Raw genomic sequence first — 19,402 nt, 5'->3', positions numbered from 1 at the left:
AGGTCGGACAGGATAGACTAAAGTGAGGAGCCTGGCACAAGTATGATGATGATGCTTGTTGTTTAAAGGGGCCTAACATCGAGGTCATCGGCCCCTAATGGTACGAAATGAAATAACAAAAGAAATCAAAATCATCCACTGACAAAAAAAATGGTCATGAAGAAGAAATGGATGGACATGAACCAAAAACAAAAAACCAACAAAAACGAGCAAACAAAAAAGGAGTGGATACAAGTCAAAAAGGATCATAGATAATTCATTACTGACCTAGGGCCCATTCATGAAGCACAATCCTGAATCGAGGATACTTGATGTCTAATGTGGTCCAAAATCCATGTCTAATGCCCCTCAGAATGGTATATGTCGCGAGTAAAGTAGAACCATGGTATTTCTCAAGCTGCGGTACTAATCAAAGGTAGCGTAAACTCACGGTGTTCCAAACATTAAGGTACTACTCACAAGTATTGAACATCGTAAAGGTAACGCAGACCTCTGGTGTTTCTCACAAAATGGCGCCACACATAGCCAACGCAAACCGATGTGGTTCCTCACCTAGGTGTACTAATCACGGGCGCCGGCATTCCCGTGGTGTTCCTCACATAGTGGGTACTAATCACTGGCAACGCAGACCTACGGTATCGCTCGTATAGTGGTACAACTCACAGGCTACGCCCAGACGCGTGGTGTCGCTCACACGGGTACAACTCACAGGTAACGCCCAGACCTGAGGTATTGCACACACGGGCACGACTCACGGGTACTGGAAACCCACACTGAACCCCCCTCGAGTGCTACGAATCACAAAAATATGGAGTACCTTACAGAGTGGTACTACTCGCAAGTAAAAGCGGCCGATGGTGTTCCGCGCGTGATGGTACTAATCAAAAGTAGTTTCATGGTTCTAATCCAATCATCCCTTGGTCGCCCCTTTTAGTCGCCTCTCACGACAGGCAGGGGATACCGTGGGTGTATTCTTCATCTGCGTCCCCCACCCAGAGGGGGTAGTATGTTTGGTCCGCGAGAGGTATTTTATTTCCCTCAAGTCCGCCGGCAAGCCGGTTAGGACACCCCTATCCGTCACCTGGGACGCGCTCTTGGGAGTATCACCTCTCCCCCTGCTACGCCAGCGTAGTAGGTTCGTGGAAGGGTACTATTCACAAGCAACGCAGACCCATGAATTTCCTCACATAACGGTACTACTCACAAGCAACGTAAACCCATTATGTTCTTCACGAACATAGGCTAGATACGTGGTGTCCCTCATATAGTGGTACTAATCACAGGCCACATATACTCATGGTGTTGCTCGCATACGCATAGTGGTACTAATTACAGAATACGTACACTCATGGTGTTACTCACCTAGTGGTACTAATCGTTGGCAATATAGACCTACGGTGTATCACACATTCTGGCGCCACCTACAGGCAACACTACTCACACAGCAATCCTCTCCCGATGATACTAATCACAGACCCAGCTGGAGGCAGTAGCCGTACAAGCTCCTCAGGTAGTAGTGATTATTGCTCTAAGAGAGAGCACAGTCAGGCATACTACTCGCAAGTAAAGTCAACCCATGGTGTTCATCGCGTAATGGTACTAATCATAGATTGTCTCATGGTTCCAAAAGTATCATTCTTTGGTCGCCCCTTTTAGTCGCCTCTTACGACAGGCAGGGTATACCGTGGGTGTATTCTTCGTCTGAGTCCCCCCAGCCACAGGGGGTTGTATGTTTAGTCCGCGAGAGGTATTTTATTCCCCTCAAGTCCGCCAGCAAGCCGGTTAGGACACCCTATACGCCACCTGGGACGCAGCACGTGGGAATATCCACCTCTTTCCCCACTACGCCAGCGTAGTGGGTTCGTGGTATTTAAGTGCTAACTGATCGTGCTGGGATTTAATCCCTCAACTTGGAGCGTATTAACTACCACCATGTAACGCAGGTAGTCAATTTTAAATAGCACTGTAAAACCTCTAAAGAATAATGTTTCTCTTGCAGTGGCTTGGTGAAGTTGACCTGCGCCTCCGCATGGAAGGTCGTCTAATCCTTGTACACCTTCTCTGCAAGGACGTAGGCACTGCTGCAGTTGGATCACAAGACCAGACGCTCTTCAGCCCGTGCGTCGCTTTTCGTGTAGCCGGGTCTCCTCGAGATAACAGTAAGTACAAACTATTTAATATATTAATTATGAACATTCAGTTTGAAAACCCAGTCAGATCGGGAATACTGTTTCATCGGTGGAAGAATACATTCCCTTATGAAATGTAGCTTCTGTAAACAACACAAATTTAACGTCATCCTTCAAAATAAAATGATTTTTTTTTTTTTTTTTTTTTTTTTTTTTTTTTTTTTTTTTTTTTTTTTTTTTTACTTTCATGGTGTTAAAATTTTAACTATAAGAACAACTACTGTAGATGATCACTCCACTCTTATTTCTGATCAGGAGAGAAAGTGTAAGAGGACTGACCTTTCAATGATGGTGCCGGCAAAAGAAATGAGGGAGTGCCATGGAGGCCATGCAATTGAAAATCTGCATCCGGGAGATAGTGGTTTCGAACCCCACTTTCGGCAGGCCTGAAGATGGTTTTCCGTGATTTCCCATTTTCACACTAGGCAAATGCTGGAGTTGTACCGAAATTAAGGCCACGGTGGCTTCCTTTCTACTCCTAGGCCTTACCTATCCCACCGTCTCCATAAGACCTATCCGTGTCGGTGTGAAGTAAAGCAAAAATGTAAAAACAAAAACAAATATTTAAGATCTCCCTAGGAATTGCAAACCTAATTCCGTAGGAGTCAGAAGAGAATAACGGACACCAGATAGGAAATATGAAAGTGAAGAGCCTTACTGAAGCGAGTGGAACGAAGAAAAGTCAGCTAGGGACCCCAAGGTCACCATCCCATGCTCCCATGAACTTTTTCCCCTAGTCTTTCAAAATGGTCTGCAAGTTGTATCTGCGCTCATCCGTTGAATAGTTTTACTAATTACCACAGAATTAGGTCACGATCTCCTGCTCGTTATAACTACAAACATACGTCGCACCTTTGTATGAATAAAGATTAGAGTAGCATCAATTTGCCTAATTTCGCTCCGTCTACTGGAGTGTCCCTAGTATATCGCAACGGTAGTGTTAATATATCGTTCCTTAATTAGGTCCACTTTCTAATGATAGATTCGAAACAAAACTGAAAAATGAGGTCGAAAGGATTATTACTGAGTGCTCTCGTGCCATCGCGACTTTCATCGGTCAACTTTCTCGCGCAAACCGGGCGTCCACTTAGACTACGTAGGGGCGGGGTGGGGTTGAGGTTCGTAGACGTTCCGATTTCCAGCAGCTACCCGTTCTCTCAGTTTACTCAGCAAGTCGGTTCGCGTATCTGACTTTCGATTAGCTAGTGCTGGACAATGTCATAGTGAGTACATTAGCATTCTGCACCTGCTTCGCTGTGGTAGTGGACGTGTTTTCTCCTAACACTAAGGAAATTTATCACACAGGAATGTTATGGGATTCTGACCAACCTTTTCAAAATCATAGAAGGCAATAATTGCAGTTCAGAGAGATTTTACGTTTAGTTATTTTTTTTTCAAAAGAACGTTCAAGACGCATGTGTTCTCCATACGAGTGAATTATATTTAGTTCTGTTCGTGAATGTGATGTGCTTATATCATACAGTGAAACCCCTCTAAGTTGGACACCTACGGTTCGTTAAAAATGTGTCCAATGTATTGGGGTGTCCAATCTACAGGAGAGCTGCATAGTATTTCAAAAGTATTTCAAAAGTACACGAACAGTGCAGGAAGGGAAAAGCTCTGATCTAGTGTGTTCTTCGAATTTATACAGTACACTGGATTTTATGCATGTTAGAACTGTAAGAAAAAACACTGCAATATTGTCGTATGTTTTATTCTGCATATTGTACTGTACAGTACTCACCCTTTAATGCTTAGTGAAAAATGATTCACAAGACTTTGATTTGAATTTTTAATTTCTGAACATGCCCATTCTGATTCAGTTTTCCGACGTAATCCAAATAGAGTTGCAATCAATTTGGGTTGGTTATGTACAAACACATAACGTTTCAACTCATTAATACACTGCACAGGTTTTTGATGGAGAGAGCAAATCTTTCTTCTTCTTTTTCTTCCTCCGAAGAAATCACCTTGTGTAACACTCCATCTATTGCTCCAGAAACAGGATTTTTTAAACATTATGGATATCGCTAAAAATACCAACGTCTGACAACTCACTGCGAAAAACTTTAGGGAGACACGTCATTTCCTCAGTTACCGAGATGTTATCTATGTCTCAACATACTGCTTTTAAATGCTGTTCGACAGTCAGCATTTCCAACGACAATGTTAAAATTGCTTACACTAAACAATTACAAAACAGCAAAACAAAATAACTTTTTAAATATGTTGCTCCCCGTCGCACCGAAACAGATAGGTCTCATGTCGACGATGATACAGGAAAGTGCTAGGAGTGAGAAGGAAGCGGCAGTGGCCTTAATTAATTTGCAGCCCCACCATTTGCCTGGTGTGAAAATGGGAAACCACGGAAAGCCATCTTCAGGGCTGCCAGCAGCGGGGTTCGAACCCACGATCTCCCGAATACTGGATACTGGCCACACTTAAGCAACTGCAGCTACAGAGCTCGGTGATAAAGCTTTCATTCTGGCCAAACTGTTATTTAAGGGCTGTCCAATGTCCATAGTTGAAGGGTGTCCACTGTACAGAGAATTTTTAACATGTTAAAGTATAGGGAATTAAACAGTTCATATGTACAATCAAAAGGGGTGTCAAGGCTATAGGAGAGTCCAAATTGAGGGGTTTCACTGTATAAGTGAATACATATATGGAAAAGTTGCACCAACATTTTTCACCAAGATACTGTTGTTCCAAAAGTAAAAAATAACAATTACTCTTTCAATGACTCAATCATATGAGCAATAGTTTACAACAACACTTTCACATTTCTCAGTGCATGACTCTAATTGATTTACAATAGAGTGAATGACAGTAGTTTTGGTGACAATGAGGGAGTCTGAATTTTAATTTACTTTCAATATAACTAATTGTACCACTCGTATATTTCATTGGATGAGTGGCATAAACTTTAGGTGGATAATATCCGGGTCTTCGAATTCAATTGCAAGATTTTAGACTGATTCACGTGTGCTTCTATGTGTTGGAGTGTACAATTCATAATATATACGAAATGGGTGAAAACGATACTATTTTCCAAAATTATAAATTCTGTATTATCCATACCCCTGAATGTATGTAAGAACTCACTTTGAATAATGCTTTCACTAGCTTCAAATATACCACTTACACCGGTTTTAATTACTTAATTAACCACCTGAATAGTTCACTTGGCGAAGCGCTTGCAGTTACTCGGCATTTAAGAGTGCTTAAAAGTGAACGACACATATCAGTAGTCTGTTTACAGACATGTACAAGAATCGGTTTCCAGGGCAATATTTCTGAAAACCGGGGGTTATTTAAGATCGATAAAACTCGTAGTGACGTCACCTTTTTTAATTATTATTATTATTATTATTATTATTATTATTATTATTATTATTATTATTATTATTATTATTATTATTATTATTATTATTATTATTACTACTGCTGTCGTAGATAGGAATATTTCGCAGCCAAACATCCATAAACTGAAATTCTCAGGAATAAATCATGTTGTTGTCACCCAGAATGTATCCCTCTGATGTGGTTTATAGGCACTGCATCCTTTTAGTGTCCGACTCGTTCGCTAAACGGTCAGCGTACTGGCCTTCGGTTCAGAGGGTCCCGGGTTCGATTACCGACCGGGTCGGGGATTTTAACCTTAATTGGTTAATTCCAATGGCACGGGGGCTGGGTGTATGTGTTGTCTTCATCACCATTTCCTCATCGCGACGCGCAGGTCGCCTACTGGCATCAAATGGAAAGACCTGCACCTGGCGAGCCGAACCCGTCCTGGGATATTCCGGCACTAAAAGCCATACGACATTTCATTTCATCCTTTTAGTAATTTCTTCTCAATAGATAGACAGATAGATAGATTATTCGCCCCCTCCCCCATTCTAAATTCTGATCGAGATCATAAAATGAAAATTCCTTACGCCGAATACTTAGACCTTATATTGCCGTATTATAGAAGAGAATAAGCTTCTCCCTACGAAGGGTTGGTAAGAAATATAATTGAAGGAGAGTAACTCAAGTAAGTGAAAGAAATACAGGATTTAGTGTCCAACTACAGACTTGCGTAATGCTCAGTTCCCCGCTGGGCCATTCAAGTCGGAACACAAATGCATGGCTTTAGAACGTATGCAACACTGCAATGCATTCGTTGCATAAAGAGAATTATGGTTTGGATTTCTTCATGCTCCTTTCTTGTATTATTACTTTGATGACCCGATTTGTTATAGTCCGCCTGTGTGGTGTAGTGGTTAGTGTAATTATCTGAAACCCCTGGAAGCCCTGGTTCGATTCCCGGCTCTTCCGCGAAATTTGAAAAGTGGCACGAGGGCTGGAATGGGATCCACTCAGCCTCGGCAGATCATCTGAGTAGAGGTGGCCTCGATACCCTTCTCAGACATCCTCGAAGTGGATTTCCGCAGTTTCCCACTTCTCCTCCAGGCAAATGCCGGGATGGTACCTACAGTAACTTAAGGCCACGGCCGCTTCCTTCCCTCTTCCTTGCCTGTCCCTACCAATCTTCCCATCCATCCACAAGGCTCATGTTCAGCATAGCTGGTGAGGCCGCATAGGCGAGGTACTGGTCCTCCTTCCCAGTTTTATACCCGACTAAATGTCTCACGCTCCAGGACACTGCCCTTGAGGCGGTAGAAGTGGGATCCATCGCAGGGAAACCGATCGTGGAGAGTAAACAGATTAAGAAAGAATAATAATAATAATAATAATAATAATAATAATAATAATAATAATAATAATAACATCCTTTTTCTGGGAGAAATAGTGCCGGTACTCACCATGTACGAGCTATCACAGCGACTTCCACTCTTATAACTACTGTACAACATATACCCCGATGTATCCTCGCCGTTGCCCCATCCACTCATTTCTGTCGCAAAAGTCATTTTTAGAGAAAGTGTGTAATGTTCTGTCCTGTCATTATCAGAATCGGCTTCCTTTTGACCCCGGGATCTTCGGTCTTAGTTTCGTGATCCTTTTCAGCACGTGAATTTTCATTGGTTCAGTGCTAGCTTTGTGTTTGACGGTATCATAAGTAGATTTGACCATTTCAACTTCTTCAGCCTTCCTTATTTCAATCATTGACATAAAGTAACTACTTATTTTACTCATATTCAGCAATGATTGTACTGATTTAACTAACGTGATTACCTACCTGTGGGTTCTAATCCCACTGTCGGCAGCCCTGAAGATGGCTTTCCGTGGTTTCCCGTTCTCACACCAGGCAAATGCTGGAGCTGTACCTTAATTAATGTCACGGCCGCTTCCTTCCCGCTCCTAAACCTTTTCCTGTACTATCGTCGCCCTAAGACCTATCTGTGTTGGTGCGACGTTAAAACAAATTATCCGAAAAAACACCTACTTGTATGTTGCAGAGCGGTTATACAACTGATGATCTGACAACAGAAACGATCGGAAGTGAACACAACTTCCTGTTTCCGGCTACGTTATCAACCTATGAAACCTATGAACACATGTAAGCATGCTACAAACTTGTGGGAATCAAAACTCAAAATTCATTTCGTTCACATAGTACCATCTGCTGGAATATTTAGAATAAATTTCTCTGTCAATAAAATGAAGTTCTTTAAAAGAATCTTGAGAAAAAGTACCGTTGCGTACCGGAAGAAAAAGCGCACTGTTAATAATACCGAACAAGTTGGCCGCGTGCGGTTAGGGTCACGTAGCTGTGATCTTGTATTCGGGAGATGGTGAGTTCGAATCCCACCATCCGCAGCCCTGAAGATTTTCCGTGGTTTCCCATTTTTACACCAGGCAACTGCTGGACATAATCAAATATAATTCAAATTTATCCTTGTAGATCACAGAGTATCCAGGAAAGCTCTCTATTCGGTACGTTCTACAGCCAGGTCTTGTACATTATCCCGTGTTTTCCCAGTTCCAATCAGTTCCTCTCTAACCGTTCGCCACCAAATGTTCCTTCCTAGATCTTCCACGGTTACTCCTTCCTATTAGGTTCCATTCCATTCCAAGACCGACTTGCAACTTTCAGTATTGTTTGAGATATCATGTCAACGGCCTCATATAGTCTAGTGAGTGACTGTTATCTGATTAACTGTGAGACTGAGGAGTGCGTATTTGTGTCATATCATTCGGAGGCTTTCTTTATTTCTAGTGGTCGAATGTCCCACTAACACATCGAAGGTTGTCAGCGACGTAGGAATGGAAAATGGCTAGAATTGGGATGGTAGCGGTCGTGGCACAGTCCCAACATTTGCCTGGTGTGAAAATGGGAAACCACGGAAAACCATCTTGATGATGCTTGTTGTTTAGAGGGGCCTAACATCTAGGTCATTGGCCCCTAATGGTACGAAATGAGACGAAATGGAACGAAAAACTAAAAGTCTAAAATTCTCCACTGACCAGAATTCAAAACATGAGGGCGAAGAATGAATGGATGGATATGAATTTAAAACAATCAGTGGATGCCACCCGCAATACCTTACATTCATAGAAACTGACGGAAAAACAATAAGATTATTGACCAAGGGACTGCTGCTAGAGCGTAATACTGAATCGAGGATGCTTGCAGTCTAAAGGGGGTCCAAAATACAAGTTATCGGCTCCTCATAACGGTACTTATCGCTAGGAAAGTAGAACCATGTTATTTGTAATGTTGCGGTACTAATCAAAAGTAGCAGAGACTCGCGGTATTCCACACATTATGGTACTACTCACAGGTTATGAAATTCGACATATAATAGAGACCTATGGTTTTTCTTACATTGCGGCGCCATTTACAGGCAACGCAACCCTATGGTGCTCATCACATAAGGGTACTAACCACAGGGACCTTCCCCTATCCCGTGGTGTTTTTCATATAGTGGGTACTAATCATAGGCAAGGAAGAACCATGGTAGCTATCATCCCATGGTCCTGCACATATGGTGGTACTAATCACAGGTAGTGCAAAAGCCGGCCGCACGGTGCTCCTGTGTGTTTCTAATCACAAACCTATTTCATACCTAATATAGTGGTACTACGCGCAAGTAAAAGCGGGCCTTGGTGTTCTCCGCGTGGTGGTACTAATCACAAGTAGTTTCATTGTTCTAATACAATCTTCCCTTGGTCGCCCCTTTTAGTCGCCTCTCACGACAGGCAGGGGATACCGTGGGTGTATTATTCGTCTGCCTCCCCCGCCCACAGGGGGTAGTGTGTTTGGTCCGCGAGAGGTATTTTATTTTCCTCAAGTCCGCTGGCAAGCCGGTTAGGACCCGCCTATCCGCCACCTGGGACGCGCCACGTAGGAGTATCACCTCTGGAAAAACCATGTTCAGGGCTACCAACGGTGGGATTGGAACGTACCATCTCGCGAATGCAGGATTATAGCTACGCAACGCAACCCTAACCGCATGGCCAATTCACTCGGCAGGAGGCTTTGACTTTTTATTTATTTTATTTTTGTAACTTAAGGCGTCACTCCGGAGATAAAAATCGATATTTTGGTCATTTTGGTGAAATTGTTTTTATGACTGAAATTGAAAGGATTGAGCTTCTTTTTCCTTGTCACGAAGTTATTCCGCTGAATTCAAACAATTTATCACTGTAATAATGCTTTGTTCGCCAATTGTAATTTTACATTTAAATCCTATTTTTCTCCCATAATATTCTGCCTAATGTAACAAAATTTGTATGGTATATTGAACCCATAATTCTGGAAGTTCAAGGGTTCAATATGTATCACAGGTATATTAAGAAACCTGCGTATGGCATTCTTGATTGCAGAATTTTTTCAAATAGTAGGGATTTTTAAATCCAAAATTTTAGAACGTAAAAACGTAAAGATTACACACACTTTAGTACGATATATCTGTCTGTTAGGTCATCAGCCAAGAGGCTGGTTGGATCCTCAAATAGCACCACCCAAGGCTATGCAGTTATAGGGAAACTGCAAAAACCAATGGCAGAGCCCAAATGAGGCGTACTAGGCAAGAAGAGGAGTGAGGTAGTTTGCCATTGCTTTCCTCGCTGGACCAGAAGGTGCTACTGCAGCACGAGTGATCCTATGAGCAACATTTTTCATAACACTCAGATACTAGTCGGGCTCCAAATGTCAATACTAACCACCACCCACACCCCAGCAGCTTCCATATTGTCACAGCCATGAATGAGGCTGGGACTTCGGTGGAAGCTACACTTGGCTCTGGCCTGTGCCAAGAGACGGATACAAAAATACTGCATCCATCAAGAAATGGCAACAGGCGGTAGTACGATATATCTCGTTATATAAATTACGTACAGAAAAATCGATACGCAGTGTTTTAAAAGAAGTATTATCTACCTAATTACGAATTTACATTAACATGTTAATTAAATTTCATGAAAAAAGTGGAATTAAAAATTTCAGAAAAATATTTTGGAAAAACTTAATTGTATATGAAAGAAATGTTCGTGATATCTCTACTTTTATGTGACATTTCTACAAAGTTTCGTGAAAATCTATGCATTAAGTAAAAATATCTTTTTAACTCCGGAGTGTCGCCTTAATAACTAAAGGAATAGTGTTTCTTGTGCCCGAAAACGACTATAGATCACTATATATTTCCGAAAACATTGCTTTCGTGTCGAGAACTCTAGTTCCTAAACTGTCTTCCAACGAAGGTAGTCCCATAAGACTCCGTATACTCCCTAACATAAATTTTAATATCACACATACAACAAATCGTACTCAAATATTTGGATTGAGATGTTGATTTAAGATTTGACACAATTTCTTCAGAACCGTTACTACAACCTTATCTCTAAGACAGGATAGTAAGCCGAATTTCTTCCTATTTAAAAAAAAAAGTACCTTCGTCTGGCACCTCGGGATTCCGGTAAAAGACCATAAACTTGGACTCCAGATGATATTTACCTTTGATAGTTAAAACTTAGTCGATTATACGTCATAAATGATAACGAGTAAATAATTTCATAAAAGTGCCATTTATTGAAAACGTAGCCATAAAAGTAAGAAATTCTGACGTCCATTATATTGTAATGATATGGCAGAGTTACTTAGCGTTATTTTTGCTAAGAATGGCCGTTCAGAAACGGTTGGAAGTACTGCAACGAGGTAATTTATTACTTTGAAAGCAATAATGGAGTCCGAATCAGAGGATGGTGATGGTATTGTTGTTCTAAGGGACAGTATAACTAAATAACCATTCACTAGTAATTCTAATCAGGACAAAGGAATTAGGCCGAAAATTCGAAGAATTGAGGAATCGACAAACAAAAGAAGAGAGCCACGATAGGCATGAAAATTACTTTCCAAGCATCGCAAGTCGAGGCCAGAAGACATTGCAAGTCAAGGCCAGAAGAGAACAAGAGTAGACCACGTGAGGTAGGATAGGAAAATATGAAAGTAAAGAGCCTGATACAAGTAACTGACCGGGCGAGTTGGCCGTGCGGTTAGGGGCGCGCGGCTGTGAGCTTGTATACGGGAGATAGTGGGTTCGAATCCCACTGTCGGCAGCCCTGAAGATAGTTTTCCGTATTTTCACACCAGGCAAATGCTGGGACTGTACCTTAATTAAGGCCACGGCCTCTTCCTTAAACTCCTAGGCCTTTCCTATCCCAACTTCGCCATAAGACCTATCTGTATCGGTGCGACGTAAAGCCACTACCACAAGTAATTGGAGGGAATGCACCCAGTAATAGGACCCTGTTTCTTTTCCTATTTGACACACCTAACACACATTTTCAGATTTTCAGTTCAGAGAACTCTACATTCCACATATGTTAACGTCAAGAAGAGCACTCGGCCAGAAAACGGGGCCAAGCCTATGTATGCGCTCGCATGTGTGATCTACTTCGGTGTGGGAAAAGCAGCTAAAGGCGAAGAATGTTCGCAACCATCAATAGCCAAAATAATTGTACCTGTTAATCAAGAACACACTCAGTCAAATTTAATTTAAGAAAAATTTTGACTTTTCGCATGTGAGATCCTGGTCACAAAAGCTATCTCCGGGAGATAGTGGGTTCGAATCCCACTGTCGGCAGCCCTAAAGATGGTTTTCCGGGGTTTCCCATTTTGATGATGATGATGATGATGATGCTTGTTGTTTAAAGGGGTCTAACATCGAGGTCATCGGCCCCTAATGGTACGAAATGAAAAAACAAAAATGTCAAATTCATCCACTGACCAAAAAAAATAATAATGTCGTCATGAAGAATGAATGGATGGACATGAACCCAACAAAAAAAAACAGCAAAAAGGAAACAAACAACCAAAATACAGTGGATCAGACTCAAAGATCATACATAATGGATTACTGACCAAGGGACCACTCATAAAGCACGATGATGCTTGATGTCGAAAGGGGTGCAAAATCCATGTCTAAGGCCCCACAGAATGGTACATGTCGCGAGTAAAGTAGAACCATGGTATTGGCATGTTGGGGTACTAATCAAAATTAGCGAAACTCACGGTGTTCCACACAAGACGGTACTACTCACAAGTATTGTACTTCGTACAGGTAACGCAGACCTATGGTGTTTCTCACACAATGGCGCCACTCAGAGCCAACGCAAACCAATGAGTTTCCTCACCTAAGTGTACTAGGCACGGATGCCGGTCCCACGGGCCCCGTGGTGTTCCTCACAGAGTGGATACTAATCACAGGCAACGCAGACCCACGGTGTCGCTCATATAGTGGTACAACTCACAGGCTACGCCCAGACCCGCGGTGGTGCTCACATGGGTACGACGCACGGGTACTGGAAACCCCCAGGCCACGCTCATGACTACTACTAAACACAAACCCATTTCGTACCGAACATAGTGATACAACTCGCAAGTACAGGCAACCCATGATGTTCCCCGCGTGATGGTACGAATCAAAAGTAGTTTCATGGTTCTAATTCAATCATCCCTTGGTCGCCCCTTTTAGTCGCCTCTCACGACAGGCAGGGGATACCGTGGGTGTATTATTCGTCAGCCTCCCCCACCCACAGGGGGTGTTTCCCATTTTTACACCAGGCAAATGCTGGGGCTGTACCTTAATTAAGGCCACGCCCGCTTCCTTCCAACTCCTGCGCCTTTCCTCTCCCATCGTTTCCATAAGACCTATCTGTGTCGGTGCGACATAAAGCCAATAGCAAAAAAAAAGTATCTTAATTTGAAGAACTTAATTTTCCACAGTTGTTAGATGCCATAATTATGACTCGTATAGCCACTAAGAGAGCGCCTCTGTGGTGTAGTGGTTAGTGTGATTAGCTACCTCCACACCTACCCCACACCCCGGAGGCTAATTTTGCTGGCACGTGAGCTGGATGTATGTGTCGTCGTCATCATCATCATCATCATCATCATTTCACGAGCGCAGGTCGCCTACGGGAGTCAAATTAAAATGGCGTATGTTTTTTTTGCCGGGAGTGTCCGAGGACATAAATTCGACTCGAGAGGTGCAGGTCTTTTGATTTGACTCCCGTAGGCGACCTGCGCGTCGTGTTGAGGATGAAATGATAATGAAGACGACACACACACACCCAGCCCCCGTGCCAGCGAAATTAACTAATGGTGGTTAAAATTCTCGACCCTGTCGGGAATCGAACCCGGGACTCTTGTGACCAAAGGCCAGCACGCTAACCATTTATCCATGGAGCCGGACGCCTCATATTGTAATTACATATTAGACTAAGTTTCTCATTTATATTTACATGATGAACTTCCTCTATAAGAAATATATTAACCATACTGGACACAATGCTCAAAGTGGGAACAACTACTTTTTAGTTTGAAAACTGGGTCAATTTTATATTTTCGTGGTGAAATAATTTACTTGTAAATATTTCTTACATGGACATCTGTGAAACCGAATCCTTTTTGAGAAGTCGAGTTAATAAAAACATCTTGTTCTTCTGTAGTTATCCTTATTTTAAGTATTTATTGTAATTTTGGTGTCGAATGAACAAAATATTCTGTGGTGTAGTGGTTAGTGTGATTAGCTGCCACCCCCGGAGGACCGGGTTTGATTCCCGGCTCTGCCACGAAATTTGAAAAGTGGTACGAGGGCTGGAACGGGGTCCACTCAGCCTCGGGAGGTCAACTGAGTAGAGGTCGGTTCGATTCCCATCTCAGCCATCCTGGAAGTGGTTTTCCGTGGTTTCCCATTTCTCCTCCAGGAAAATGCCGGGACGGTACCTAACTTAAAACCACGGCCGCTTCCTTCCCTCTTTCTTGTCTATCCCTTCCAATCTTCCCTCCCCCCAAGGCCCCTGCTCAGCATAGCAGGTGAGGCCGTCTGGGCGAGGCATTGGTCATCCTCCCCAGTTGTATCCTCCGACCCAGAGTCTGAAGCTCCAGGACACTGCCCTTGAGGCGGTAAAGGTGAGATCCCTCACTGTGTCCGAGGGAAAAACCTCTATCCTATTGCAATGAGTATCGTATACTTCTGCTATAGGTAATGTCAGCAGCAAAGAGCATTGTGTCTATAGTTTATGAGCAACCCGGAATAAAATTTAACAAGATACTAAATTATAACATCATCATTCTGTAGAGCTACTGTAGCGTGTCGACAACGTACAATTAGTTCTGTATCGCTGATCATGACTTCTTCCTGTTGCAGATGTACCCGAAGTGTCATTTCCGTCTGACGGAACTCGTGGAGGTCTGACTGTAAGCGAGTATGTGGCTATTGGAGTGTGTTCCATTCTGCTGGGTTTGATCTATGTTGCTTCGGTGTTATTATACCTGCACGTGCGACGGCGGCGGCGTGGTGACAGCGAGAAAGGTGGGCCTTCGACGGTGCACCTGGCAAGCGCTGAGGAGGGAGTAGTGAAGAGTAACCCGCTGCATCATCACCTAGCAGGACTCACCGGCTTGGGCAACGATAATGCCAGCTACCTCAGTGACTCCGCTAGCTGCAGTTCCGATACGGACAACGCTTCTGACAATGGTCTGCTCTCTGAAGACAGCAATCGTGGCTCGCAAAATGTGAGTACCTCTAGTGTGAATATTTTAATTTGTTAGAAAAATTATTTACTAGTCCTAGCGGCACTGGAGATTATTAAAGAATGTTAAGGAGGGACCTACACTTTTGAACATAGAACATGGGGTGTATTAAACTTAGTATGACAAACACATTGTTCCTTAATAATATGCCTACATGTTTAAAAATCATGTAAACCTATGCCATTATATATAATTAATTATTCAAAATGGCCGTTTCCCTGATAATTTCCAAACACATGAATATTTTTCCATGGTTTTTTTAAATTGTGATGAGTAATATTATAGCTACAACATGTGCCAGAATCAGTAAAGTCCATGGTTCATAAATATTTTTTCATAAAGTTATTTTCAATTAATCAATTTTTCATTAATTTTCTTTTGAAAATATACTTTTTTAACGTAATCAATGAAGCTAGCTCAATAATTCTAGAATATGGTCTTCTTCTCTATGCAATTTACATGCATGCGAAATTTCGTCTTAATACATTAAAAACTTTCAGAGTTACCAGGGAAACGAGCAACAAATTGACCGATATAGGGCTCGCTTGGGTGACAGGGCGTCACGTTTTTAGCCATAACTCAGAACGTATTGGGAGATATTAACAAAAATGCTGCACTGTTATAAAGAGAAAAGTTAAATTTTAAATGAAAAAAATGAAAAATCGCATTTTTGGTCGGTCAAAGGTGTTGATCCCCCACCCCCTAAATTATCCAAATTCACCTATGCTAAAATTACAACAGTTATATCCCTCAGCCTCGAAAACATCTGTAGCTAGAACTTGGAATTTTAGGCGAATTTTATCATCTGTTTTACTTTTACTGAATTGAAATTCAGTGGCATTTATGACTTTACATTAATGTTAGTTTCCCTTAAACAAAGTTTAAAAAGAAGAGTACTATATCACTTTGTCTAAGTCAAGAAATAATGAATTATTTCTACAATACTGGTTTAATGAATTGTCTTAATTGTTTTGTTTAATCTTAGAAAATATACGCGTTATCGGCGTAATAGTTTGCGGCAAAAGGATATATAACATCGAAAGCGCTACATGCTAGAAACTGGAATCAAAGTCGTCGGCTGTAACTCGATCCTAGTATATATAATTTCTTCCTGCGTAAAGTGAGCAGTTCAGCTCAGTTTATGGATGTGTTTGCGATAACTAAACAGACCAGTGTTGGCATAAAACATACGACCACACAAATCACACTGAATGGATGCAGGAGGGCGGGGTTGCAATTGACGGAGCTTTCTTGCTTGTCGCTTGGCTTCTAGATGTCTGCAGCGTTCTCTTTCAGACAAGTTGACAGCAGTGGACGTAGTGTTCTACCACAGTGAACGGTCCACAACACATTTTCCCCAAGTATGTATATCTATACCCGTTGTCTTCATGATGTGTTTCAGCGAGTCCTTAAAACGCTTAAGAGGGGCTCCATGAGGTCTACTGCCGGAAAAATGTTCACCATAAAGAATGTGGTGGGGAAGCCTGGTATCACTCATGCGGTGAACATGGCCTAATCATCTCAGTTGATAAACGATGAGTGTTGCCTTAAGGCTATTTAGCTGCGCTTTGTCGAGAACTGCAGTGTTGGTCACATAGTCCTGCCACTTGATATTCAAGATGCATCTCATTTTTTGTTTTTGGTGATGAGGATGATGATGCTTGTTGTGTGAAGGGCCTAACATCTAGGCCATCGGCCCCTAATGGTGTGAAATGAGACGAAATGGAACGACAAATTAAAAGTCAAAAATCCTCCACTGACTAGAATTCAAAACGTGAGGACGAAGAATGAATGGATGGATATGAATTTAAAACAATCAGTGGATCCGACACGCAATGTCTCGCATTCACAGAAACTGATATGAAATAATAGTATTACTACCAAGGGACTGGGTCTATAGCATAATACTGAATCGATAATGCTTTTAGTCCAAAGGGGTAAAAATCCAAGTCATCGACCCCTCATATTGGTACTTATCGCTAGGAAAGTAGAACCATGGTATTTGTCATGCTGCGATACTAATCAAAAGTAGCGTAGACTCGCGGTATTCCACACATTATGGTACTACTCACAGGTAATGAAATTCGCACCTGTGGGGTTTCGCAAACTGTGGTGCCATTTACAGGCAACGCAAATCTATGGTGTTCATCACGTAAGTGTACTGACCACAGGGACTCGCGCTATCCCGTGGTGTTCCTCATATAGTGAGTGGGTACTAATCATAGGCAAGCCAGAACCATGGTGTCGCTCATCCTATGGTATCGTTCATATAGTGCTACCAATCACAGGTACTGTAAAAGCCGGCAACGTACTCTTCTTCTACTAATCACAAACCTATTTGGTACCGAACATACAGGCACTATGCGCAAGTAAAAGCGACCCATGGTGGTACTAATCACACGTAGTTTCATGGTTCCAATCCGATCATCCCTTGGTTGCCCCTTTTAGTCGCCTCTCACGACAGGCAGGGGATACCGTGGGTGTATTATTCGTCTGCCTCCCCCACCCACAGGGGGTGTGTGTTTGGTCCGCGAGAGGTATTTTATTTCCCTCAAGTCCGCCGGCAAGCCGGTTAGGACCCCCCTATCCGCCACCTGGGACTCGCCACGTGGGAGTATCACCTCTCCCCCTGCTACGCCTGCGTAGCAGATTCGTGGAGGTGTACTAATCACGGGCGCCGGTATTCCCGTGGTGTTCCTCACATAGTGGGTACTAATCACAGGCAACGCAGACCCACGGTGTCGCTCATATAGTGGTACAACTCACAGGCAACGCCCAGACCCGTGGTGTTGCTCACAAGGGTACGACTCATTGGTACTGGAAACTCACAGTCCACACCGACTGCTTCTACGATTCACAAACCTATTGTGTACCTAATATAGTGGCACTACTCGCAAGTAAAGGCGACCCATGGTGTTCCCCGCGTGATGGTACGAATCGAAAGTAGTTTCATGGTTCTAATTCAATCATCCCTTGGTCGCCCCTTTTAGTCGCCTCTCACGACAGGCAGGGGATACCGTAGGTGTATTTTGCGTCTGCGTCCCCCACGCACGGTGGGTAGAGAAAGAGAAAAAAAGAAGAAAGAAGGGATCCGTCACTTCGAAAAATGAAGTAACGGACGAAAAAAGGCAAGGGCCACGAAGGGCGTGAAAATGAAAGACTCCGTAGGCCTCGAATGCTCTAATACCGTCGGGGTCGGAAAAGAACAAAAGTTGACCAAGGGAGGTCGGATAGGATAGTGAGGAGCCTGACACAAGTAAGTGGAAGGAATGCCAAGACTCAGCTAAGGGCCCCATGGTCGCCAGCCCAGATCCCAAGTTGAGAGCGCCTTGGGCCCCTGTTAGTCGCCCTTACGACAGGCAGGGGATACCGCGGGTGTATTCTACATGTGCGTCCCCCACCCGCAGGGGTTGACTCCACAAGTCTTCGAATATTTGGTTTAATATTGCTTTAAACGCAGCCATCACAACATGCCACCTTCTTGTCTTACGTTTCACTTCATTGTGCCAGATACTACATGGAGTGCTACTTATTAACTCGACGCGTTACGGGAGAAGTACTTATCACCCAGGTACTGTAGAAAAGTCAGCCCGGTTGTGACTAATGTCACTTTTGGTTCACTTTGCCATGCATGGTGTAAACACAAGCAGGTCACAAATAGAGTAATTTTAACTTTAAAAATATAAAAGAGAATTCCTTATTCTATCAGAAAATTCTTGAATTATTTTTTGGATGAAAATCTAAAAACCTTATTGTTCTCTTTTCTTGGCATTCTCACTCCCCTTAAAAGGGAAAAACAACAAAACATAACTTTAACCCGAGGTTAAAATATACGAGTTTCTGCACTTCGATGAATGCAGGTATCAGCGAAAGAATAGAGAAGGATCATTAACGGCGTGAAAATTTAAGATTTCCTGAAAGTTGTAGGGGTCGGAAGAAAACAAGAGTTAACCAAGGGGGTGAGAGACGAAAGTGAGGAGCCTGGCACAAGTATGTGGAAGCAATTCTAGCCTCAGCCAAGGGTCCCGCGGTTTCCAAGACGCGCTCCCAAATCCTTGAGAAATACTTTTCTAGTTACTTCTTTGCTTCAGAGGGTCCTTGGTTCGATTTCTGGCCGGATATTTTAGAAGGGTTCGGTTAATTCCTCTGGCTGGAGCACTGTGAGTTACCGCTTGTCTTAACACACACCTCTTCATCTACAGACAAGACACCTCACTACCAGCCA

General features: G+C 42.8%; 1 protein-coding gene across 1 annotated transcript in view; it reads left to right on the top strand.

The window, feature by feature from the left end:
• The window catches only part of sha (shavenoid), a 354,752-nt gene that overhangs the window by 317,778 nt on the left and 17,572 nt on the right, over positions 1-19,402 (top strand). Inside the window, exons 6-7 of the mRNA XM_067146254.2 lie at positions 2,000-2,159; positions 14,792-15,159. Coding sequence (XP_067002355.2) covers positions 2,000-2,159; positions 14,792-15,159 — 528 coding nt within the window. The remainder of the gene's footprint in view (positions 1-1,999; positions 2,160-14,791; positions 15,160-19,402) is intronic.

This window comes from Anabrus simplex, chromosome 4 (assembly GCF_040414725.1).
Source record: "Anabrus simplex isolate iqAnaSimp1 chromosome 4, ASM4041472v1, whole genome shotgun sequence".
Classification (NCBI taxonomy): domain Eukaryota; kingdom Metazoa; phylum Arthropoda; class Insecta; order Orthoptera; family Tettigoniidae; genus Anabrus; species Anabrus simplex.
This window is presented reverse-complemented; position numbering and strand designations above follow the sequence as displayed.